At 40.1% G+C, this 26,773-nt stretch overlaps 1 protein-coding gene across 3 annotated transcripts in view; it reads left to right on the top strand.

Annotated features, from left to right (window-relative positions):
- Window positions 1–26,773, top strand: part of arnt2 (aryl-hydrocarbon receptor nuclear translocator 2) — a 64,182-nt gene that overhangs the window by 15,583 nt on the left and 21,826 nt on the right. For 2 of the 3 annotated variants that reach the window (XM_008294746.1, XM_008294745.1), the window contains 6 exons: window positions 2,918–2,965; window positions 4,945–5,158; window positions 7,382–7,595; window positions 15,323–15,425; window positions 20,434–20,499; window positions 21,306–21,391. In XM_008294746.1, coding sequence (XP_008292968.1) covers window positions 2,918–2,965; window positions 4,945–5,158; window positions 7,382–7,595; window positions 15,323–15,425; window positions 20,434–20,499; window positions 21,306–21,391 — 731 coding nt within the window. The remainder of the gene's footprint in view (window positions 1–2,917; window positions 2,966–4,944; window positions 5,159–7,381; window positions 7,596–15,322; window positions 15,426–20,433; window positions 20,500–21,305; window positions 21,392–26,773) is intronic. The other variant, XM_008294747.1, reaches the window with a different exon arrangement.

Here is a 26,773-nt window from a genome sequence, read left to right as displayed (position 1 = left end):
CACCTTTTTTTTCCCCTTTTCTTCCTCTCATGTTGTGTAGTGTGTATTTCTATAGGATGTACAGTAAGTTATTTCTGAGCTGACAAGATGGCAGTTGATTTGTATCTGCCAAATTGAGTGGTGACAGTTGTGAGGAGGAGCTGCCCTCTGCTGACCACACGAGGAACTTCACTCTTATTAATGGGCAATGACCTTATATGTGAGATTTATGTGGCTGCATAAAAGCTTCCTATTTATTGTATTGCTACTAGATAGATCATTCGCTGCTGTCTCCCATAGCCTGGGGTTTTAGGGACTACTGGGACTAAACTGGAAAAGAAGGAGGAGGTGACCCAGTTCATATTGTTTCCGGGGTGGTGCGTTGGATGTGGTACACTATTTAGGCTGTAACACCAGTAAACATCTTAGAGGGACAAGTTGAGTGACAAATAACAGGCCTCTTCCCGAGACAGACACAGTGTGACTTCCTCCAGCCGGTAAATCAACAGGATGCCAGTTATTCCAGTGACACTGGATTCTATCTGTAGCTCAGCAGTCAAGTTTTAGTATCCAAGTAACATTAACATTCAACATTAACTAAACTTTACAATTTGGTGTTACAGCCCCCACCCAACTTGTAGCTGCCTTACTCACTTAACCAAATCTAGTTATGTCACCTTGCCCTAAGATGTCAGCAGTTTATTTTGTGAGTCAATGTAAGCAATATAAACAATCCTAAAAGTACATCTAATGACTTGCAATGTAAGAAAAAGAGTTTGTAGTCTGTCCATACCTACAATAGAGTGGAATACTTTATTACTGCACCATTTACAGTCGTGAACAAAAGTTTACATACACTTGTAAAGACTGTTAGTCATGGCAGTCTTGAGTTTCCAATGACTTCTATGATTCTGAATGTTCTATTATGTGATCATTAAAGCACGTGTCTTTGTCACAGAAAACAATCATGAATTTTGGTTCTTTCATATATTTATTATAGGTCTTTTGGAAATATTTCAAAATCTGCTAAGTCAAAAATATTAAAAAAGCAACTTGAATTGTAAGGTTTTTTTGTAGAAGGCTGTGTTAATAAAAGTTTCTTAGTGACTTGACCTCTTAGCTTCTTGTGAGTGATTATGATTAACTACAGCTGCTAGTTTCTATGAACCAATTTAAACAGGGCCCGTTTGATAGTCCTATTAGGGCTCCAGACCAACTTTTTCACTGGTAGCAACTGTGCAACCAACTTTGTCTTTTTGTGGCACCTCCCACCTTGTCACAGGCAAAACATATGACTTACTGAACAGTTTTTTTTATCGATAGATGCTACAGTTTACCGATGTTCCCGAAACACCCCACATTGCAGGCTGCGGTAGATGCTGTTGGTATCTGTGGTGTACTCAGACAGGTGTGCAACCAAAAATGAGGGGCATTTTAATGTAACAAGTGATTTTTTTATTTTATGTTTTACATGCAGCCTTTTCTATGAGTGAGAAATGTGAATGCAGGTCTGCTCTGTTTTTCACAAGAACATCGCATATTTAAGCATAAATACCACAGTACAGCGAAGTTGTAAAAGTACTGCTTTTCACCATTGTAGTGAACGCAGTAGCTGCTGGTTACAGCGACACTAATACAGCTTAATGATCATCATGCACTCACACCAATGTGACCGCCTGAAATTTGACCTTGCACACTCTCAAAAAAAAAAGTTGCAAATGTGACCGTTTTGGTCGCAGTCTGGAGCTCTGGTCTATTAGACTATTAGACCACAAACACTACAGTGGAAACTACAGCTCAGCAAAAATCTGAAGTGGCAAATCATTGACTGGAACCGAAAAGTCACTTGGAGCCACTTCGAAACAGCTACAGATTGTCAGGAATGAACTTAGAATCACCAAAAGTCAGGTCTGCAATGAATTAGAAACTGCTGGGACACAGGTGTCAGTGTCCACAGTCAAGTGGAACCTTAATGCTCGACTGAAGTTTGCTGCTGGTCACATGGACAAAAAACAAGGCCTTCTGGAGGGAAGTTCAGTGGTCAGATGAAACAACAATGGAGGTTTTTGGCCACAATGGCCAGAAATATGTTTGGAGCAGAGAAGATGAGGCCTTTAACCCCAAGAGCACCAAACCTACAGTCAAGCATGATGGTAGCAGTATTATGCTATGGGGCGGTTTTTTGCCAGTGGATCTGGTCCTTTACACAAAGTAAATGTAATAATAAATAGGGAGGATTACTTCCACATTCTTCAGGAAATCTTAACATCATTTTCCAGAAAGTTTTGTTTGGACGCAGTTGGGTGTTCCAACAAGACATTGACCCCAAACAAACATCAAAAGTGGTAAAGAAATTGCTAAATCAGGCTAGAATTAAGTTTTTAGAAGTTAAACTTGTGGATTCTAATAAAGAAACCAGTCTGTGTCAGAAAGCTTACAAATTTAGAGGAGTGGTCAAACATACAACCAGAAGCTCATGGACAGTTACCAAAAGCGCCTAGTCGAGGTGAAAATGGCCAAGGGACAATTGACCGAAGAATTAGCATTGCTGGATGTATATTTTTGACCCAGCAGATTTTGTCATATTTACCAAAACCCTGTCATAAATCTATGAAAGAACCAAAATGTGTGATTGTTTTTTCGTAACTAGAGCTTTACAGTCTTGAGTTTCTAATGATAGCATTGGAAACTCAAGACAGCCATGATATGGATGGTCTTTACACGTGTATGTAAACTTTTGTCCACAACTGTACATCAGCTATTGCTAGACTGTTGTATCCAGTTTTGCCCATGATGTTACCATGACATTTTTAACCATCTGCAGTCATTTTGAATTTATGATAACCATTGCATGTGAATTGAATATGTATACTAAAGATGCTACACTTTCCGTCTGTATGTGTACACTGTGTTACATGCTGTGTCCTCTTTTCTGTAGGTATGATGATGATCAGATTCCTGGTGGGGATAAGGAGAGATATGCCAGGTAGGCCTAGCCAGCTAGGGTCACAGAGGATTTTCCATTGACTCAGGGATCAACAGACCTGTACAACCTGAGCACTTGTTCTGATCCTTACAAAGTGAACTACTAACACAAGTGGCAAAAAAAATCTGGATAATGTTTGTATTAGGACTGAGCAATTTAGCTGAATCACAATAAAATGTTTTATTGCAGTTGATAAAATTGCTAGTTGTTGAATTGCCTATTTTTAATAAAGATCAGGAGAAAACATTGATTTTGAATTTAGGCACTTGTACCCATTTATCAAGGTAATAATTTTAATGTCAACACAACAGCAGCACCGGGGGGAGGACCCCACACCGGCATCCGTGTGTATTTCGAACAAGTTGGTCTGCCCTCGGACCAGGCTGATGGGAGTGCGTTGCTTAAGTGGAGGTTGTGGGTGTTTTTAGGCTTAAAGAAGGGCAGATACAATAAATCATTGTTTTAATGCCCAGGCCTAGTTTGTATACAAATATATTACGTCAGTATTGGTACAGGTATACAGATGTCATTGCTTGACAGTTACTCATAAATGAAGGATATTTTTCTATTTGTAATCAATCATATGCCAGTATTTCTTCAACAGACAATTTTCTAAACATACCAGATGATGTTGTATTGATATCCAGTGTCAGAGACAAGAAAAAGTGACATGTCTGGATAAGATAATCCTCAGGCTCAGAAAAAAACCCTCCCCATCTTAACAGTCCCAAGAGCTGCACTGGATAAATGAGGAAACAAAGATGCTGATGGTTTGGTAATACTTTGGTTTTTAAAGCCTTGATACAAAGTGGGTGAGGAAGCCCTAAAAGTAAGAAAATATGATGAAAATCCTTTAGTCTGATAGGTCTGCATCAACTAAACCAGGAAATAGTACAAACTTGATTTATCGCCAGAGGCATCACTGCCCAAGAAAACATGCAAAGTAAAGACAGTCATAAACAAAAGTTTACATACATGGCAGTCGTGAGTTTCCGGTTACTCCTACATCTCTTCATTTTCTAAAATGGAATCATTGATCTTTTTCATTGTTCCATTTACTTGTAAAACACCACCAAGCTTGAAGGTGTTCTTGGGGTTAATAGCCTCACCTTCTCTTCTTCAACCATATTTCTGGTCATTGTGGCCAAAGAGCAAAATTTTTGTTTCATCTGAAGCTAGGCCTGTTCTCCAGCACAATCACATTGCCAGATACGGGAATTTAGAATCACCAATTAACCTCAGCATGTGTTTGGACTGTGGGAGGAAGCTGGAGAACCCGGTGAGAACGCACACAGGCACAGGGAGAACATACAAACTCCATACAGAAAGACCCCATGCCCAGATTCAAACCCAGGACCTTGTAGCTGTGAGGTGACAGTGCTAACCACTGTATCACCGTGCCACTCAATCATTCGATCAGACAACATTAAGAAGTACAGGGGTCATTGAAAATTTAAGACTTCCATGATGGTCTTTACAAGTGTATGTAAACTTTTGCTCATAATTGTACACTCCATGACGTACACCAACAATTAGAGCCAGGAAGACACTCACCCTAGAAATAACTGGCAACATTATCGCTTGTTTTTTTTTTTTTTTCTTCTTTTAACATTTTAATGGGCACCAAGTCCAAAAAATAGGCACATTAGACAATTTTTTAACAATAGCAAAACACTTAAGTGTACCACTGATAAGTAGTTTGTGAATGAGGGAGTCAAAGTCACCAATATTAAGCCAAAATATGAGCTCTTAGCTGTAAACATTTCATAGTATGGGAATACACAGATTTTCTTTCTTTGTATTTTTTTTTAAGTTGGATAGACAGATAGACATTGACTAACATAAAAAACACATTACAGCATAAGTCTTCTGTCTGAGTTACCTGCTGCATTCAAGAAACTGCGAACCCAGCTAGAAGAGATTCATTTGTGGTTCCCAGTCTGTTTTCCAAGTGTGAACTGTTCTTTTTTCTGTTTCAGAGAGAACCACAGTGAGATTGAGAGACGCCGACGCAACAAAATGACCCAGTACATCACTGAGCTGTCAGACATGGTCCCTACCTGCAGTGCCCTGGCCCGAAAACCTGATAAGCTGACCATCCTGCGCATGGCTGTCTCCCATATGAAATCCATGAGAGGCACTGGCAACACATCCACTGACGGAGCCTATAAGCCCTCCTTTCTCACTGAACAGGTATTGTACTGTCAAAGAGTTCAATCATAGATGGGATTGCAGCAGTGTTGGCAGTGATCAACAAGAATGTTGTGATTTGTTTGAGGGTGCTGCTATTCTGGTGAAACTGTTGCTGCACAACTAAAGTGTGACAGAATCAGGGCCATTGGCTCAATACAGGGTTTTTCCCAGCAGTTTGCTTGCTAGAGTCTTATAGTAAAAATAGCTTAGTATATGCCCATATAGAGGACATTAAAAGTGAGAAAGTACTGTGATGCTATGTATGCACTCTTCTGGTTGACACTGTTTAATTATAAGGTTTTATGCTTTTAAGTGATTCAGAATGGGCCTATGCCTTGAACAATTTGGCAGAATTTCCTCTCAGCTGGTGAATGTTAAGAGGCTAATCTAGAGAGTAGCTTGAATGGCTTTTAATTAATTTCTTAATGGCAAATAAATATATGTTCAAACAACTTGCAGTGAGCCTCTGAAACCGAAACTAATGAAATAAGCAAGTCTAGAGTCTTGAAGAAAAATAATTAGTCACAAAATATCATCACAATATGATTGATGTGAGTAATGCCTCTTAAGGTGGTTGTGTTATTTATTAGAAATGACAAAATCAGCTTGTCTATTACAATTAACATATCTTCCCTCTGTTTTGAAATTACCAAGAAGTATTTATAATGGTGTAATGCTGGCTTGAATCACTTATAAAAGAGAATCATCAGCAGTGCACTAAACCATTCTGTTTGTCTGGTGGAATAGAATAAAATGCTTTGATAGTGTCAGGGAGTGTTCAGGTAAGGACCCATGTGTAGACAGACAGGCGGGTAAAAGTAGGGACAGAAAACTTCTGAAAACCTAACAGAGTTAACAAAGACAGGGAGCATGAGGACTGAAAGTTCAGCAAACTAACAGGAAATCTAAACTAAAAGTTCAAGGGATAACTAAAGTAACTAAACCAAAGAAAACCAAGTTAAAAAATAAAAACACAAGCCTGATGAACACAAGGAAGAAGTCAGTCTGGAAACACACAAGACAGGTGAACATGAGGCAGGCAAATAGGTCAAACTCGATAAACTGACAAAGAACAAAAGCTGTATGACTAGGGAGTCAAAACAGGTGACACATGACACACAAAAATCAGAAATACTTTACAGATCCGACAGGAAATTGCTTTGGGTACAGTTGCTCCCATTCAAGTCTTAGAAATTTCGGCAGTTGAAAAAGAGATAAACCCAAGGAAAAAAAAGCTTTCAAAAGTAGACAAAGAATGTAGAAATGTGCAGAAGAAAGTATACAGTGAACTATATCAAAATATAAGTATACAGTGAAAGTAGTGCTAGAGTTAGAATTGTTTTATTACACAGTAAGTAAAGAGAAAAAGTAGAGACACAAAAGGACAGTGATCTTTTCAAAAATAATCAGAAAACAGGCCTTATCCTGTCCAAGCCAGCTCTTATTGTCCCATACGATCCAGGTTTTTATAAAACATGTTGGTGAGTTTGAAATCTAGGGAGTGACTTGAGAGACACCCTGAGACAAATCAAGCCTGATGTTGTGATTTTTTTCCTTTTTACATAGACAGAATGCCATAGCCAGTGTGTAACTGTTACATGCAAACTATTGCTTAGTATCTGCTTTTTGTGCTCTTTCAGCATGCCAGACTTTTCATTATGGCAAATTAACTTGTGGAATTCTGTCACAGGGGGTCCAGGGACCAGAGAACAGAAGTTTCTTATCAAATACAAACAAAATTTAACAACAGAGTGGAAATAATCAAATAACCAGGCTGGCTACCTAACAAATTCAAACTCAAAGAGAAAATGTTATCAAAACTAACAAAAGGGCAGATCAATACAAGTATGTGGGGAAATTACAAACACAAGCTGAGATAACTGGGCAAAGGGAGACAAAACAGACTAACCAAACCTAATACATAAATAGGTGAAATAGAAATAGGCTGCTTGCAGGGCTGGGAAGACAGAGGGAGAGAGTGAGGGGAAGCAAGGCCGAGTGAGAGGACAAGAGAGAGGGAGAAGAAGAGGGAGACAGGCAAGGGCTGAGGCACACTGCTAATTATTAAAAGACTTGAGTTGCCTCTTAATTTATACTGAGCACGCTTTTAATGTGTATTTAATTTCTATGTCTCCTGGTTGTACATGTGTGTATGGGTTGTTGTATGTGTTTTTATGTTTCTGACTTTATGTCTACATGCTCATACCTTTCTCCTCCATGTAGGAACTGAAGCACCTGATCCTGGAGGCAGCGGATGGCTTTTTGTTTGTGGTTGCTGCAGAGACGGGCCGGGTCATCTATGTGTCAGACTCTGTGACACCGGTGCTGAACCACCCACAGTCAGAGTGGTTCGGCAGCACTCTGTACGAACAGGTTCACCCCGACGATGTGGACAAGCTGAGAGAACAGCTTAGCACTACAGAAAACTCAATGACAGGTAAAGATCTAAGAATTCTTTCAGATGAAAATGTTTTAATTGAGTCTTTTTTTATTTAACCTTTATTGTACCAGGTAAGTTACTTGAGAATTGGTTCTCATTTTCAATAACGACCTGGTCAGGAGACAAAAGGTATTATAGAAGCAGAGGGTCTTTATAACCACCTGTCACATATAAGCACTGCCATTTAGACTGCCATTGCTCTCACTTTTGAAAACAATACCAAACCATTTTGACATTTGACAAGTTTTTATTCTAACAATTGCAAGAATTCATATCTGACAAGACCACTATTCAGTTAGTGAAGCACAATCTCTACAGAGAGCTGGTTCAGTTACAAAAATCTCCTTCTGTCCTCCTGTTTCTTAGGTGCGCGTAGCAAAAAAGATTAATAAAACAGTTTTGCTCTCTTTGTAAAGATTATTACGGTCAGTTTTATAATAGATAATCAAAACCCATTTCTACATGTGTGCAAGAGGCCTGGCCTGGAATTGAACCCATTGCACATGGTTTACTAGCTAGGCTACTGGGGCACTCTGTGATCTCTATTCTTCTGACATTTAACAGTCTTACCCTTCAGCTTATGAATATCAGTTAGACCTTGTTGCACCTGCTAAAAATCTAAGTCAAAACTCGAGATATTGTCATGGTCCTTGTTTAGTTGTAGTGGAGTTTCTGTTTTCCACCTTATTTGATTGTGTGCTCCACCTTCGTTAGTTTCACCTCTGTCTTGTTTCCTCATTAGTTCTGTGTGTATACAGTCTTGCGTCTTCCTCAGTTGCTCACCTCCTGTTATGTGCCTGTGATCCTTGCCTGTTAACCTGTTGTTTACCTACCTGAGTTCCAGTCTGCATGTCTCTGTAGCCTTTGTTCCTCCCTGTTTTCCTTAGTCTCCTCACTTGTGCATGGTTCTGCTTTTGGATTTCTCCTTGATTGTTCTTGGACTACTTTTGTTGGACTTGGTTTTGGACTATCAGCTTCAATACATTTTTTAAAGGTTTTCTTTTTTTTCCCTCACCTGCCTGTCTGCCTCCTGTGTCTGCATTTAGCCCTGTTCTGACACTTTAAACTAAAGTCAGATATAACTGAAGAAAGGATTTCTTGATGTACAGATGAATTTTAGTAAGAACCTCTGACATTTACACTTCAACATCAGTAGTTGTAAGAAGGGATTTTGGAGAACCTGAAGAGCCCTGAAGATGTCACCTAGAACATGTTGCATTATTGGAGATGAAGGCAGAGACGTTTTAGCACAGACACTTTAACCTCTGGCCTAGTGGTCATATTGTTCTCCCCTAGGATAGACCACAGTCTGCTTGTCTTGTCCCTATCTTCCCCCCACAATGTCCGTCATATTTAGTAGAGTAGCGTAATCCTGGCAACTTTTCTTCATATACATATTCATGTTTTCACCGCTCTTAACTCTGTCTGTGGGGGATGGGTACCAAGCATCAATATTACACAAGCCCTGGGGCGAAATGTATAAATACCGGACATTGATAAGCTCTGGCGTTAATGGTTTAGCGAATAGTACTTTAGAAAGTGAGAAGAACGTAATTTTGCACGTTTTTCACGTTACCATAAGTTCTCGCTTTCCAAATGCTAAACAGAGTTCTGTCTGTCGGAGCTACAGGCTCACCTGGCACCTGGTGTCTGAGGGGCACAGCAGTGAGGAGGGGGAGAGAAGTAAATGTTGTAAAGTATAATTGTATTTCATTACAGTTGGTGCAGAAAATGTTTGTTGCCAAAAGAGTAGCAGGTCTGTCAGAGCAGAAATAACATTGGTCTGTCGAAGCATTCAGCAAAAGTTCATCACATACTGAGAAATGTACAGTTTGACTGCTGAGCTCACAGTTTATCCCTCCCTAAAAGATACGTTATGTCCGTTAGCAACCCTAGCACAGAGTTATTTAAATCATACCAACATGGGTTAATGACCTAAAGTAAGCGTTCTCCAGCACTTTGTTTAACTGTGGCTGTGTTCAGAAGTTCAGTCTGAAATTCAGAGCATCATCTGAACGGACGTTCTTGGTTGTCTGTCTCTAAGTGTAGCCCTGTGATAGACTGGCGACCTGTCCAGGGTGTCCCCTGCCTTCACCCTAAGTTGGCTGGGATAGACTCCAGCCCCCCTGCAACCCCAGTGAGGATTAAGCGGTGTGTAGATAATGGATAGATCTGAACTGTCGATCAAAATTTCAATTTCCCTTTCAGAACACAGAGCAGCAGGATTTAGTGATTCGGGGGCTGTGGACAAACTCAGTCTTACGTTATGTTCACCTTTTCTCTGAGTCAATGTTGGTATTAGTAGTAGAAGAAGTATTTCAACTGCTTTTTTCCACTAAAACCAATAATATTTCACAGTATAAAATATCGTTAAAAAAATGATGCATTCATTTTATAAATGAGTGAAAGAAGTTTTATCAACACAATGTCGTGACATTTCAGAAAGGAAGGACTAATTTAACTAATATAAACTCAGGTGACGGCCACATCAGGCTTAGGCAGACATTAGAACTTTTTCCTTCTTATAACTTATACTGTATATATAACTTATCTTATTTTATATTGAAATCTCTTGTATTTTACTTTCTGCTCTTTATTTTGTTCTTTATTCTATGTTGCATTGAAGGAGCTGCTCTTAATCTCATTGTTCATGTGTATAGTGACAATTAAGGCATTCTATTCTATTCTGTTCTTCCAATTAAGTTATGTCTCTTATGTTTTATGTACTCCTTCACATCTTGTACCTGTGTTGTGTCACAAGATAACTGTCACTGCACAGTATTTTGTTAAAAGGCTCCGAATGCAACAGCAACACTTAAATTGTAAACACAACTGACATACTCATAGTGCTCACTAGAGGGCACCATTGTCATGTTGAATCTCTCTTTATGGTAGTCTGTGGACTCTACAATATCTCAGTGACCCCACTGAGTTTGTGTCTGTCTGTAAGTCTGTCCATTTGAACCACACTAAGCAGCCATCAGTGTTATGTGTTATGGATGAAAACACGCACACAAGCAGAAGTGCCTGCTATATCAGCCTTAGAAGTCCACCGGTTTCATTAACTGAAACAAAACCAACATGTTTTGTAGGCTCTCTCTCCCCTTCCCGTTCTGGGAGTCTTTAAAAAAACGTTACAGTACTATGAGTAAAGGAAGCTGCACACAGGCTCTGCATTGGGCTGGTGTTGAACAAGAAATGGTTCCATCACAAACCACCTCAAAAAACAACATTGATGCTGATTTTTTTCTACAGGCTAAACAACAAGATACAATATGTTATTTAATGAACAAAGAGGTGTTTGTAGATGTATTTTTAGACGTTGTTAGTAGCCAGACTTCTTCTTTTGTTCAGCTCCCTGTCGTTATGCTGAGGTCGGCTGTCCATTTACTGACTCCAGCTCTGCACTATCTGTCTTCACATCTCGCTCTCAGAAAGCAAGCAGATCAGTGTATTTCTAAAAATGTTGAGCTAGAGAGGAGCATCTATAAACCTGCTGAGTTTAGAATGTTAATAACGTTGTTGATCTTGGCAGTATGAAACCAGTATCAATCATTAATAAAACAAGTCTGGTCTTCGTTTCTTTTGATGTATGTAACAAATGTTTGAATGGAGCGACATGGTTGTGTGCACCTAAGTGTTGCTATGTATGAATAATGCATGAAATTACTTCAGAGCTCAAGATTAGAAGATTCTCTGTCTCATGCCTTATGGTAGTACAGTCTCCCACAGTCTCTGGTATGTGATATGGGGAAAGATGGATGAATGCTAGCAGAGTCTTTCAAGCTATCTGTCCTCCTTAGAGCTTTTGTACTGCTTTCAAAATAAGCAAACACCAGTGGGGGATAAACAGATGGTGAAACATCCACAGTTTGTTTCAGAAAATGGAGGGACAGACAGTGTGTGTCTTACTACACAATAAGTGTAGAAGAATGAATGGATTGCGGGGTGACCTCCACTCCTGCCATAAGTCTCACACACTGTCTTACACTATAGCAGCAGGACATGTCATTGTTACTGGTACCCATGTGAGTTGAAGTCTTGTTTATTTGCTTGTGTTGCTTGTTGCATGCAGGGAAAGGGACACATATTCAACAGCTAATCTGTAGCTTACAAGTCTTGGACAGAAATTGTGTTCGTGGTGTTGATATTTGCAGCTATGTTTTGCAGCTGACATTCACAGTGACAGCGACAGTGACAGTGAATGTTTGTTTAGTTGCTTCTACAGCAAACTTAAGTTGAAGGAGGGCAACACTGTGGCACTTGTTTGGTGTGTTTAAGTTGTTGTGGCCCAGGCTTGCCACCAGTTCTTTGTGCAACATAACGCAGACATGACTGCTTACCTGTTGATGCTGCTGCTTGTCAACATTTGACTGACTGCAGTGCAGTACTAGGGGTTGAAACAAAAAAAAAGACATTATATGTTATGCATTGTATGGCTAGAGATAGTATATAAATATGTGCTTTTCTTGTGTATGCTGTACAAGCTCAATTGTACTTCAGCCCTTTTCTTACACGAAGCTGCTCTGCTCAAGGATCTTCAGGGATAATTGAGGGAGTTCCTCTGGGTGCTTTGGTAAAATGTGTGTATTTCACAATAGTTCAGTTAGTCTCAGAGTAATTTATCTTATTTTCCTGTTGCAACTTCTGACAACAATGTTTAATTTTTTTTTAAACTGAACACCAAACAAAGACTTTGAGGGTTATTCGAGGCTCCCTATGGTAGTGAGACCTCTTTTAAGTTGGAATAACGTTGCAGTTTAGTGATCACCTGTCGTGTTGCGTCTTCACAGTACTTTTTTTTCTTTCATCCGTGTCTCACTGCCAGTAAATAGAATTGGTTGAGGAAATTACAGTGAACTTAGACACATAGTCTACAATATTAGTTTGATGGTAATAAATAAATTGGACCCGTAATGACATTTTACTGCAGTTTAAATAAAGTACTTTTACATGGTGGATATGATCAGGGCCGGCCCACACCAATTTGGTGCCCTAGGCAGGATTGTAGTTGGCGCCCCGTAGCATCACAGTGAAGTTCACTCTTCATTTTCACACAATAGCACAGAAACTGTATGCATGTATTCAAGATTCAACAACAGTAACTACGATCCATTAACTAATTAATTCCATCACATTGACATTATTGTACCTCTGTCTTTTCCCCGTTTTTCTTCCTCTTCTTTCCTTCTTTTCCTTGTCTGAGCAACAGACTCTTTTACTGTCTTTATAAGTCAATCTGCAGTCAAATATTGCCTTAGCGTTCGGGTTCGGGCCATGCATTGTACTCCGCGGCCTTCAGTGGCGTCCTACCTTAATCAAACTACCTCTTAATTTGATCATTATGATGCCATGGCTATAGAAACCATCAATATTATATAGAAAGGCGATATAACTGGACGTTGCATTGCAGACAAGTATCTCATGTAGCGAGAGTGAATGCCATTACTAAAGCAAGAAACCCAGTTAAAACAATTCAACAAGTCTCCTTTCACTGCAGCCACAGCAGCACCATTTGCATCATATCTAGCATCAATATTAGCCCAATAAAATGACAAATACGTATATAAATGTCAATATAATTCATTTTACTCACCTTAACCTGTGATTATTTGAACACAAAATCCACCCTCTTTTCTTTCCTCATGAAGAGTTCAGTCACTCTGCTGAGCAGACAATCCATGTGTTTCAGTTCCAACAATATAGTCCTTTTCTAACACCATGGAGGCTAATGCTGAAAGCTGGGTCTTTTCCCGGCCAGGACAGGCTTGCTAGCTTCACGGTTGGCTGGTCTCTCCTCATAATGTCCACCTTTTCTTGAAAAGTCTGCCTTGAAAATGACTTTCTAAGTATATCTGCAACCAAATCAATATCTTCTCCTCTGTCAGCCATTGTGGGTTAAAAAAAAACAGCTAATAATATTTTTGTCATAGTTTTACCTTATGCAGGTCGCTACAAACAGGAATCGCCAACTTTGGCTAAGCTCTCTGTCCATCCAGTCAGAGGACGTGAAAGTGTTGACATGATCATAAGCCTGCCAGATGGCCCTGGGACCACCAACTCAGAATCTAATTGGTTAAAGCAACAGTTTCTTTGTGATGTATTTTAAGCTACAGACGCCTGCACTTTTGACTCTGAAGGCCTTAGAATTTCTTAGGCCCTGGCAATACATGATGGCGGAAATATGATTGGATAAAAGCTCGAATTCAAACATACGCTGCTGGAAGCACCACAGCCCAGAGACACTATGAAATGAAGAGAATAGACTATTGGGAATAATGTAAAAAGATTAATGGGAAAATATTAAAACATAAGTCTGTGATTCTGATGGCCTTTGTTGCTGTGCCAGCTCACTACTGCAAAGATGCATAAATATCATCCTGGCACAACCAGAAGGCTAGAAATTAAGTTATTTTTAATTGAAATAAATAGAATTTTCAGGACTTTTATTTTGTTTTACTAATCTATATATAAATATCTATATCTGTACTTATAATACCAACATATAAACTAATCCGGCCTGTGCCTCCTCTCACTGGGATCCAGCTGCCTGGGACTCACTTTTCCGTTCGAAACTCTGTAAAGCCATTGGAAATAACCCATTCCTGAGCCCCATAATCTGGCCCTAACCCTACCCAAAGCCTTATCTGGCCCTAAACCTAAGCCCTGTCCTTTGACCTCTAGCCCTATCCCTTACCTAGCCCTAACCCTAGCCTCGATTCCAGACCCTAACCCTAATCTGGCCCTAACCCTAGCCTATTCCCAGTTGTTTTTCTGAAGCCCTAACCCAAGCCTCACTAGAATCTAACCCTAGCACAGGGAAGTTCAGTTCAGGCCTGTCTCTAAACCAATTGTTCAGTTCAGGCCGACCCTACATATAAACTTATTTTACTAATTACTAAATTGTGGCGATCAGCTGTGATTTAGACATACTACACAAACACAGAGTCCGATCAGAGACTACGCCGGCAGTTACCCGAGAGAGAAGGAAGCGCAAACGGTACAAACGTAAACAAAGGAGGAGGAAGAGAGCCAGGATTCATGCTAACCCCTCCAGACCAGCAGGACCATCGCTCCTACTCTCCAATGTCCGCCCCCTCGACAACAAGCTGGACGAGCTACGTTTGCTGAGAGAAACCCGCAGAGAGTGGAAAGACTGCTGTGTGTTTGCTTTAACAGAACCATGGCTCCATGACAACATCCCAGACGGACATACAGCTGGAGGGGACGACATTATTCAGAACAGACAGACAGACAGACAGACAGCTAGCTCTGGGCAGCATCTGCGGCTTCACCATTGTCACACCATCGTGTGTGTCTTTGTGTCCCTGAAGACCTACCAGGATCTGAAGAGGTTCACCGTCTTCAGCAATTGGTGGCGCGCATGGATGCTGCAGCCCCATCAGGAGACAGCGACAGCGAACGTTTAGTGTCTTATCCCAGACGTGCATTCTGCAAAACTTGCTGATTAAATAATCCTGAAGAAACGCTCTCTCATCTTGTCTGTACTACTGTGTCTGTACAGCAAAATGACAATAAACCTGATTTGATTTGATTTTGATTTGATAATCCTAAGTATCTGTAGCAGCAACATAGGCAACATTACACCAGTTAAACCAGTTTACTAGAGCTTTAGTTTTGATCCATACAGGCTGTAACTTGGTATTTGATGATGTCCTGTTCTTGTGCTGCCCTATTAATTTGTTCTGCTTGTGTTTTAACAGGGCGGATTCTGGACCTGAAGACAGGAACAGTGAAGAAGGAGGGACAGCAGTCCTCCATGAGGATGTGTATGGGCTCCCGACGCTCCTTTATCTGCCGCATGAGGTGTGTGTGACTGTGAGACGAAGTGTGTGTGTGTGTATGTGTGTCTTCTGTCCTGTCCCTCCAGAACTAACCTGACAGTTATTACATTATTTTTTGTTACTGAAGCTCCAAGTGCTATATTTTAAAAACCTAAATTCATAATATTACTGTTCATAGTTTACCCTAAAAGTAAGATTTCTTCCACAAGAAACCTGTACATGTTTAGCTATGCATATGCCATATTTGTGTAGTCACACATTTAATGTTCCACTGATCAGAACTTCATCAATTTCGTTTGCCAGATGCCTTAAAATTCACGGAGCTTAGTATACTTAACTATGAGTAATCTATAGAGATTTTTCAACACTACTTTTTATGAATCACTGCAGTGGTAGTATATTTAAAAAATGACTTGGTATCAGAATGAATTAGATGTGAATAAAAGAAAGCATGTTGTAAAAAAATGGAGCCTGTGATGTAAGGTCACCTCTGCTTTGTAACACCGCATGGGAATCAGCTGACATGTAAGCAAGAAAATGTGGTACACAGTGGCTCAAGGCAAGGCTTCATATTATGCGACAAGCAGGCACCAGAATGTTGTTTACAGAGTGACAGCCATCAGACTTTTACAAAGACATAAATAGCAAATTTCTCTGCTTTAGCTACTGCCTGCACAGAACAATCAGGAGTGCTGCTGAGCTGTTACTAATTAGCTCCTCAGGTGCTTTTGCAATAGTGTTACATATGCGACTGAGTGTGGTGTTTAGGCTGACAGATGTGAAAAGTAGGGTTGAACAATAAAATAAAAATCAAAACAAGAGACACAAAAGTTCTCATTAGTATTTTATCATATAAATATACAACGATCAGCCAGAACAATAAAACTAGATATTGTGGATGTCCTCCTTATGCCACCAAAACAGCTCTGACCCATCAACACATGGTCTACACAGAGCTCTGAAGGTGTCCTGTGGTACCAAGCAGATTCTTTTAAGTCATAGAACTTGTGAGGTCAGGCCTCAATGGACCAGACTTGTTTTCCCAACACTTCCCACAGATGCTTGATCAGATTTAGATCTGGGAAATTTAGAGGTTGAGTCAACACCTTGAACTGTTTATGTTCCTCCCCATTCTCTGAAAAATGTTTGCTGCTGAAAGAGGCCACTGCCATGATGGAATACTGCTGCCATGAGGGGGTGTGCGTGGTTAGCAACAATGTTTAGGTGCTGCGTTTAAAATAATTCAGCATTTATGCTGGGACTCAAGGTCACCTTACCTGGAGCATTGCCTAGAGCATCACTCTGCCTCTCCCTGCTTTTGTTAGTGGACAGGGTCAACATGAGCACTTTAAACCAGTCAGGCTACTTAGCCTTATAGCAGCAAGCTGCTATGCACTGTAAGTTCTGACACCTCTCCATCAGAGCAGCATTAAGGTTTTCAGCAGTTTTTGCTACAGTAAGTCTACTCTTGGATTGAACCACACCAGCCAGCCTTGGTTCTCCACAGTTCTGGGTGTCCATGGCCCTGTTCTCAGTTCACTGGTTATAATTCCTTTGACCACTTTCGTGGGTACTAACCACTGCATACCACACAGGACTTGCCATTTTGGAGGTGCTCTAAACCAGTCACTCAGAAATCAAAGCTTCGCCCTTGTCAGAGTTGTCCAGATCCTTACAGTTGTCCGCTTGTTCACGAGATAATCAATGTTATTCGCTTCACCTGCCAGTGGTTTTAATGTGGCTGACTTTAGCAATACAATAAAAGCCGATATGAATTTTCAGCTTTGTGAGTGCGTCTGTTAGATTGGGATTCCTTGTCCAGTAAGGTCAGTGCCCACATATCAGACTTCACACTGTTGATACAGGGACTACTACTTAAGCAGGAATTTGTTCCAGAGTAACTGTACACATTGTGTTCTGTGGATGGTAATTGTCGAGGGTAAGAGTTGCTTTGTTTCTGGAAAGAGTTGCTACTGTTGATTTTTTTTAATACATTTTTTTCCCCGACTTTTAGAGTCACTGCATTTCACCCATTAACCTTCATTACCTGAAGTGAAAATGGTTCAGCTATATTTTAAATGAATCTTCCCCAGTTATACATCGTTTGAAAGCGTAATGTCTCAACCAAAAAAAAGGAAGGTGGCGCTCTACATTCAGCTTGAATCAGTGTTAAAGTTAGCAATGCTAAAATACTGAAGAACATGGAGTTGAGCTCAGATGCTGCACAATTTTGATAGTAGAAGGGGAAGCTCCATTCTTCTAAGCTCCAGCCCAGTCAAACCGCTGGTTATAAAGATACTGATACCCAACAATACAGCTTCATACTCAACAAACAGACATGGGCTGATTGTGCCTTAGGGCTATGTGTGTCAGTATAGTTTAAGGTCACATATAACGACTGCACTAAGAGTAAGAAGCTACATGTTGAGGGGTTAATGTGGCAGATGCAGAATTTCATTGTCTTTTGATGGAACATTTTTCAAAGGTATCTGTGTTTTGCCCATAACGTGCTAGAGTTGATAAAGTTCAAATGTGCTTGACAGGAAAATTCTTGTTTTATTACATTGGCTTTGAAGCTAGACAGCTGTGACAGAGTGCACACACCACCTCCTTAATGCCACACATTAAAAGCACAAGTGCAGCTATAAGTACAACTTGACCTGCTTTTTAAATTGAGATGTTCATGGACCCATAACCTATTTCACACCACATAACCTCAAGCCATATGGCTTGATGTAATAGCATTAATATTTTGGCTCCCCTGAGGCTCTTGGCTAAGTGACTGATGTTTCCATACTTCACATATAATTAGACTTCGCAGGCTTGCCAGCTCCATATGTTCTAATAATTGTTGCCATCCGTTGGATATCCCTGTATCTCTACTCTGTAGCCTCAGACCCTTTGCAAACCCACTGCTTAATTTGTCTCTTTCTTTGTCCTGTTCCACGTCAGCATATGACACACTTTACCCCACAAATTTCCTTACTCATTGACTATGAACTATGCCAAATCAGCTTTGACTATTTCAAGGGCTTGTAAGATCTCATGTTTAGTTTAACAAAATGGCTCACCTTTTTAAACATTTTTGTCATTCTCTGTGGTTGTGCTAGTGCCAGTGCGTAGAGTCATCATGAGCTCCTTTAGTCTTGTTTTCCCTGGATCTGTCTCAAAGATGTGAGAGTTGCACGAAAGCCACAGTGTGTTATGTTGTTAGGAATCTGTTGGACTGACATTTTTTTCTGTTGCTACTCAGGCTCTGCATAACTCAAACATTATGCTGCTGGGACAGTCTGAAAGAGACTGCAAGCAAACAGTGAAATGCAACCCCTTCTGTGACACATACATAAACATTGCTGAGAAGAACACGGCATGATCAGCATGCTAACATTGCAGGGAAGCCATTATTAAATCCAGACTCGCTTATGCAATGTTCAGCCACGAGACTTCCCTTTCCAGAGAAAAACACTCACTTCATATTTACCGTTAGCCTCAAAAAACTCAACTGAAGGCTGTGACCTGTTTGATTCGGGGTGCAATCTGTACACTGAGCAGGGATGACTGGAATCAGGTGTCTTTTTGACTGTGATACAAAAAGGACCCACTGCCCTTCACAAACATTTGCAGTGTGGTTACTCAAGAAATTTGAGCATCCTATACCCCAAACAGCTCACATCAGTCTTGTGTTGAACTGCTTCCTCCTACTGTTTGTGTAAGGCCTTTTTACTTAACCAGCCATTGTCACCCAGTGTCCACAGAATTTCATCTGGATCAGAAGAATCCTGATTTGGAATTCTAATGTTTTGCTGTCCAGGGACAGGAAATTTATTGTACTTGTGTTGTTTTTTCCTTCTAAACAACATTGTATTAAAGCACCCTGATCTGAGACAAATGTTTTAAGATTGTCCAGTTTAGGTTGGACTACAATATAGGGCACCAGTTCTGTAAGAAGCAGCAGGTAAAACAGCCACATGAGAGCAATCCAACTGTTTTCATTTAAAGAGACTGAAAACAGCAACAAGTATAAATAATCCAGAGTTTTTGGATTGTTGGTATCCCATGCCTACGAAAACATTTTTAAAAACACATGCTGAAGTTTGATCATGTTGAAACCAAAACTGGATGGTGTGATGTAATCTTGTGGTTAAGTTTGTTAATAGATGGCTGTGATGTTATCTTTGTTATGTAGAGCAGCAGATTTCTTCTTCCAGATACCACTTTCATACCATGGTAGCTACTTTTTTAAACTACCATGGGTCTTTACCTTGTGTCAGAATAATTATTTTAAATAGATGTTTTATTGAAATATGCTTAAGCAGGGTCTCCACCTTGTTTACAGCTCCCAAAACATAGTAGACTAAAAAAATGGCAACATCTAAATGCTTTATGAAGATCCACAAGCATAGTGACTTTTTGCTTCTCTGCTTCTTGCTTTCACTGACTATCTACTTCAGCACTTGACCTAAGTATAGCATGGAATGCACGCACTATTGAACTCAATTTATTTCAGTTTTATTTGTATAGCACATTTACAACTTAAGTCATGCCAGTGCACTTCACACAGTAAGACCCTACAATATTATATTATATAAAAACAGTAGGAAGAAAGAAACAATGTTTTAACAGGAAGAAACCTCCGACAGAACTAGACTCAGGGTGGCCATCCATCTGCCTTGGCCGGTTGCATGAGACACAAGCATAGGGCAGTAATGATCTCTCTTGACGGCTTTTAGCAGAACTTTGGCTGCAGCATGTTGGAACAGCTGGAGGATTTTAATCAGTTTCATTTTCCAAATTTCACATCAGCTATTCTTATATTGAGAAATAGGAATTTGTTTCTATCTTGCATACTTGTTGTCTGATTTGAGTATATCACAAAGTCACTGGATTAATTGTACTATTGTACCAAAGTGTACATTTTTAAAAGGATCTGCTCGCTTTATTACATTGCTGTGATTACTGGATACTTGTCAACATCATGTACTGCTGGGGTGTAATGACTGCTGTTGTCTTTATGTTGTAATTGTGTTTAGGTGCGGCAGTGCTCCTTTGGATCACATCTCCCTAAACCGCCTGTCTAACATGAGGAAGAGATACAGGTACAGGACATTATTCTCCTACTATGGCTGTGATCCAGGCTGCATGAAAGGCACTATACATTGACTCTGTAGTGCAAATAGTTTAAAACATAGCTTTTTAAAGACCTGTGCTGTTCCTAAAAAAATAACTGCTCTGTTTATACAGTTTACAGTGCGTTGTAATTTTATTGGTCTCTTAAAAACATAGTAGTATTGGAAATCAGACAAAGTATGAGAGTTATTTTTGTACCGATGATCCAAATAGAAGATTATCTTTGATTTTCAGGTCTTTATCAATAAAAACCAAATGTGATATTTAAGCAGGGCTACTGGATTCATTACAAGCCTCTACTGCCAAGTGTGAAAACCACAAGAGGGATAAACAGTTTTTTTAATTTCAAACCCTTGCTAATAGTCTGATCATTATTCTTTCTAAATTGTAAATTTCCATCCAGGCCAACTGCTTGCATTGCAGTAAAAACATTTTATATAATATTTTACATACAGCAATCAGAGCAAACAGAAATCAGATCAGACCCCAACTTAATATTATATTAGCTTTATCTTGAGGGATACTTGGGCATACATTTAATAATTCATTCATTGAGGTAAAAAAAAGACAAGGATTTGACACAATAAATAGGATTTTGCATTATAACCCGAACATGCTGCATGTAAAGTGCAGTTTTAAGTGTAAGAGCCCATACTTGAACTGAAAGATAAAAACAGCAGTATTAAGTAACATACGTCATCTGTATTGTTGTTGAGTTTTTCCATACCTGTGTCTGTGTATCTAACTGCTACATCTGTGTGTGTTTGATGATCAGGAACGGTCTTGGTCCCTCAAAAGAAGGAGAGGCTCAGTACTCTGTAGTGCATTGCACTGGCTACATCAAAGCCTGGCCCCCTGCAGGTAAATCATTTCATACACATCATATTTCAACTCGGTGTGCTTCTATACACCCCACAGCCACAACATTAAAACCACTTGCCTAAGAGCGTGTCAGAGCATGGACACAGGGCCTCTGAGTGGGTCCTGTGGTGTCTGGCACTGGGACATTGACAACAGATTGTTTTGGTTCTGTGGGTTGCAGTTTGGTGCCTCTGTTGATGGGGTTTGTTCCAGTGCATCCTATAAATCAGGGGTATTCAATTAAAAGTCACTGAGGTCCTGTTATTAAAATTTCCTCCAAGTAAAAGGTCTGAACTGAAGTCCAGTTTGTGTCTTATAGCCTTCCCCTATGGCCTCATTTTCATGGTTTCAACAATACTTATTGTCAATTTTCAGTGCAGGATATGTTTAACTGGGTGCACAGCTAGCTCTTTTACCATATATATAAGTAGTCCAAGGCAAATAAATTTAAGTCCTTTATTTCAGATTAAAGAAAGCAAAAACCTCAGAATAAAATACATTTTATGAAAGTGCAAACAGAGCCAAATATCCATTTTTTCTCATAAGTTAAAGAGGTCCCAACTTAAAGAGCTGAAGGCCTACACTTCAAGTAAAAAAGACAACATCCTCAGAAAACAATCAATCAAAGGTTTCTCTTTTAGGAAAAAACAAGTGCATACAGAGCATTGACTAAACATTTTTCTATTATTTTTTCTTAAATTAAAGAGGTCCCAGCCTAAAAAAAAAAATGAAGGCCTACACTTCAAGTATAAAAAGTCAACATCTTCAGACAAGACATAAAAAGTGTCTCTTTAAGGAAAAATAGTGCAAACAGAGCTTTGAACGACACGTTTTCAGAGCCTATGAGGCGCACTGGTTGTGAACTGCCTGACAGAAGAATGAACATAAACTTCTCCATCCACTCATCTTCAAAGCAGTGGTTTTCCTCATCAACCTTCCTTCTTTTGGAGCAAGCTATGCTGTCACCACTGTCTCTTCCTCTTTGCTCTGCTGTATAGGCAGCGCAAAGTGGCAGCAGCAGCGAGCTGTGGTGGTGCGCTGGCCGTGCAGGGAAACCAAACGATTTGATTGGCTGGACTGAATGGAGCTATTGATGTATTAACTGGAGTAACAGCGCTCGCTGTCTATAGCCACGACCGTCGGAAAAAATTGCTCCATGAAAATCTATTCTCGTGAATCTATCAGAGATTGGTCACGGGCGTGGACAGGACCATCACGCGGTCCAGATCCGGACCGAGGTCATTTGGTGATGCCTGTTATAAATGCTCAATCAAATGGGGATTTAGGGAGTTTCTTTTGTATGGTTCTTAGGCCGTTCCTGAACAGTTTTTACGGTGTGGTGGAGCACATTGTCCTGCTTGACCACTGTCATCAAAAAGTTGTGTTTCCAACGGGGGTTTAGCTTGGTCTGCAACAATTATTAAGTGGATGGTACGTGTCCAAGAAACATTCACGTGACTGCCTGGACACAAGGTTTCCCAGCAGAACATTCCATTCCATGAGATGATTATTGCCATTCAGTCACCTGTCAGTGTTTATAATGTTGTGTCTGATCAGTGTATATCCCTGCTTAACCCAAACTGCCCTTCCCCACATGGGTCCCTGCTCAGAGTAAGTGTGGTCTGGTATAACCTAAAGCAGCTGCGGACTCTGCTGAGCTCTGGATCAGGAGCTGGATTCAGCCACAGATCCACAACAGCCTGTTTGGTTCTGGAGTTACTTTTTTGAAAGTCTGTTCTTTTTTAACATAAACCTTTTTCCATTCAGCCTAAGTTCAGACTAAGCAAACATTTTATCTCTTCATCTATGTGGGAATTTGACAGCTGGAGTGTTTATGCACTCTGTTTTTCAGCTGATTAATTACCTAACTGACAGTCCGAAGTGCAACTGCAAAAATACTAAGCTCCTATACTCCTCCTGTCCCGTATTCCATCGACACCTGGAAATTTGATCTAAAGGTATCCAGTCGAAATCATCTTTGGAGTATGAAATCTCACTTCCTAAGGTTTGAAATAAGTGCATTAAAGGCTTGTAGTTTGCTCCTTGATAGTGAATGGCATTTGTTGTCAGTCAGATAGCTTCTTTGTAATTAGAAATCAGTCCACAGATAATAATTAAAGCACTTTACCAATATATGCAAATTTAAGCTAAATCAATTTCTTTAGAACCTCCATGAAGAGTCACGTGGAAATACGAGGTATAGTTTGTGTACTGTAAAGCTTCATTGCAGTTCCACATTGATTGGCATCATTCATCTTACTATTGGAAGCAAGTTGTCAGAGCACCAAATGTGCTGACATGTGCACTATTTCCTCTTGTTTAAGTAATTTCTTTTTTTGGAAGAAGAAAAAAAAAGATAAAGAAACTGTACATCAGATTTACATTTTAAGTAGGAGCAGTGGGCTTATGGCAAAATGGTCCCAGCACAAGTATTAACCAATGCATGTTTTATTTCTGTTGTTTAGGAGTTGTTGAAACTTAGAAAATCTGTAATAAGGCAAAAACAGGTAAAATTAACCACTGTACCTATTCCAAATGTTACCTGAAGCCTGCCCTGCATGATTTATACAACCTCTACATGTATACTATGTGTTAATATCTGACTGACAGCTGTATGCTGTTTATCAGTGCAGCTGTTTTACGCAGTGCATTCGAGACCATGCAAAGTCTCCTGCCAGATATCACACACGCACAACCTCTGTGCAGTGTTTATGGAGATAAAGATTGGAATGCAGTCCCTTGGTCTCAAACCAGGTGTCTAAATGCTGATGTTAAAGTGAGGTGATGAAACTGAACAACATCGACTAAATCTCTTGTTAGAACTTTGAGGTCACATTGGAATATGTCCAGGTAGAACACAAACACACATACCCACCATATGAGTTTTCAAATCATTCACACATGGTCCACTTCCTTGCGCTAAAAATACTCCTTTGGAATGTTCTGGACATAATACTGCAGGCAAGAGCCATCAGGCAAGACACACGCACATAGACTCATAAATTGCAAATGGATAACAGACAGACATGAGTTACAAACAAAGATATGCTGCGCATTGGGCGCCTGTGCATTTGGGGGTGACTGAAGAGTAAGAAGGAAAGAATGTAGCCAAGAATGAGATAAAGTCTTACGTGTGGAGAAGAGCTGATGGCAGCTCATCTCTTTATATTTTATTGTAAACTGTCCTTGTTAACTAGCAAGGAATTTCAGAACAATAAAGTTACTGCTCTGTGATTACTACATTTTAAACAGTACCCACAGAAACCTGGATGTGATTACAGACGTTTTATATCCTTTATAGACTCTTTCATGTGGTGTTTGATTGGGTGGTGATGGCCCTCGATGTCTTTGGGGTTTTCCAGACAGACTGTGTTTAAAATATGGATTTGTAAAGGTCAATGTACAATTGTTAGAAAATGGGTTAAAAACATCTGACAGAATGTTTATGGCACAGACACATGACACGTTAAAATGCTGAAGTGGATATGGACTTTTAGTAGTTTTTAATCTGATGTCTATAGTAAACTGATAATTATTAGATGCATAGATAATGGATGGATGGAATATGTAAGGTTTTGGTTTAGGTTCAGACCCAGATGCAGAACAAGGAGTAGATTATGGTTTAATAATATATCGATTAATAAAACTAAAAGTCAGAAAAATGCAGTGCAGGCTTAGGGCTGGCAGGCTTGGTGGAGGACGGCTCGGGAACGGCGTGGACACAGAAGGATCTACTCAGGAGAGCACAAGTAGTCAGGAAAGCCGGAATCTCAAAGTCACTAGAAGTTGAATACTCACCTGAATCAAGCCAGAGAGGAGCTGTTGTACCAAAAGCACAAAATGATCTGGCACTGTAGCGGAGTAAAAGCCCTCCGTTTTATGGAGGAGTTGATGATCTGGAATGAGCTGCAGGTGAACCTCACCATCCTGCCACAGGGAGCCAAGCCATGCCCTCAGCCATCCACTGAAAGGTAGCCAGGCAGGAAGAGGGAAGAGGAGCAGAGAGAAAACAAACCAAATCTTATCCAAAACACAACAATGACATACAGTGTGGATTTTGTTGCTATTGAGCTCTGTGAAGTTTTGTTGAAAGAAAAGTTGTAATTACATTTCAGTGTGAAATTCTAGACTCATTGCACGTAAACTAAAAATATTTCAAGCCTGTATGTGTTTTAACTTTGATGATAACAGCTTACAGCACATGTTTCATGAATGTTTCTCAGGGGGCCACAGAGATGTCAGTCAAGGGCCCCGAGACCTCACACAGTCCTAAGAAGAGTTTTAATCAGCGAAGTTACTCAAAAAACATGTGAATAGCCTTTAAGTTGTCGGTCTGGTTCAGTACACACAGCTACAGTCATGGGAAAGGCTGCTGACTCAACAGTTGTCCAGAAGACAATCATTGACACTCTCCACAAGGAGGTGTAGTAGAAAAAATGCACAAGCCAAAGGGATGACCACAGACTTGAGAGGACTGTCAAAAAATCAGATTCATGAATGTTGGGGAGATTCACAAGCAGTGGACTGAAGCCAGTGCATCCAGAACCACCATGCACAGATGAATCCAGGAAATGGGAGTGTGAAGTCTGGCGTCCCTATTGTCAAGCCACTTCTGAACACCCAACAATGTCCGAAGCGTCTTAACCTGGGCCCAGCAGGGAAACCATGGCAGTACAGTGCTTGATTGGCCAGTCAACTCACCAGATCTAAACCCATAGAAAATCTGTGGTGTGTTGTCAAGAGGAGAATGGGACAAACCAGACCCAACAATAAAGAAGAGCTGAAGGGCACCATCAGGGCAACCTGGGCATCCGTTACCCCTCAGCACTGCCACAGGCTGATCGCCTTCCTGCCAAGCCACATTGCTGCAGTAATTCAAGCAAAGGGAGCCCTGACCAAGTATTGACAGAGCATACGTTAACATACTTTTCAGAGTATGGATAGTTTAGCATTATACATTCTTTTGTAATTGTTCTTTGTTGATCTTTTGAAATATTCTAATAATTTGTGATTGATTTTGGGGGCCTTTCATGAGCTGTAAGCTGTGATCATCAAAGTTAACACAAATAAAGGCTTGAAGTATTTCAGTTTATGTGTAATGAGTCTAGAATATGTATAATTTTCACTTTGAGCAATGTCTGATAAAAAGAATTGAACATTTCCCACCATATTGTAATGGAGAGATGCATCTACAGCTAACAAACAGTGAAAACGTGCCAATACATTTGTATTGCTTTGTCTGTGTTTGTAAGGTGTTTCATTCTCTTTGAAAGAGTTACTTGTACTAGACAGAGAGGACCAGGTTTGAATATTTATTTAAATATGTTGGCAAACTCCGTGAAAATGCAATTTATATGTCATTGTAGAGGAGCAGTGGCAGCC

This window comes from Stegastes partitus, unplaced genomic scaffold (genome assembly GCF_000690725.1).
Source record: "Stegastes partitus isolate 25-593 unplaced genomic scaffold, Stegastes_partitus-1.0.2 Scaffold991, whole genome shotgun sequence".
Classification (NCBI taxonomy): Eukaryota; Metazoa; Chordata; class Actinopteri; family Pomacentridae; genus Stegastes; species Stegastes partitus.
Note: the sequence above shows the minus strand (reverse complement) of the source record. Positions and strands in the feature narration are given on the sequence as shown.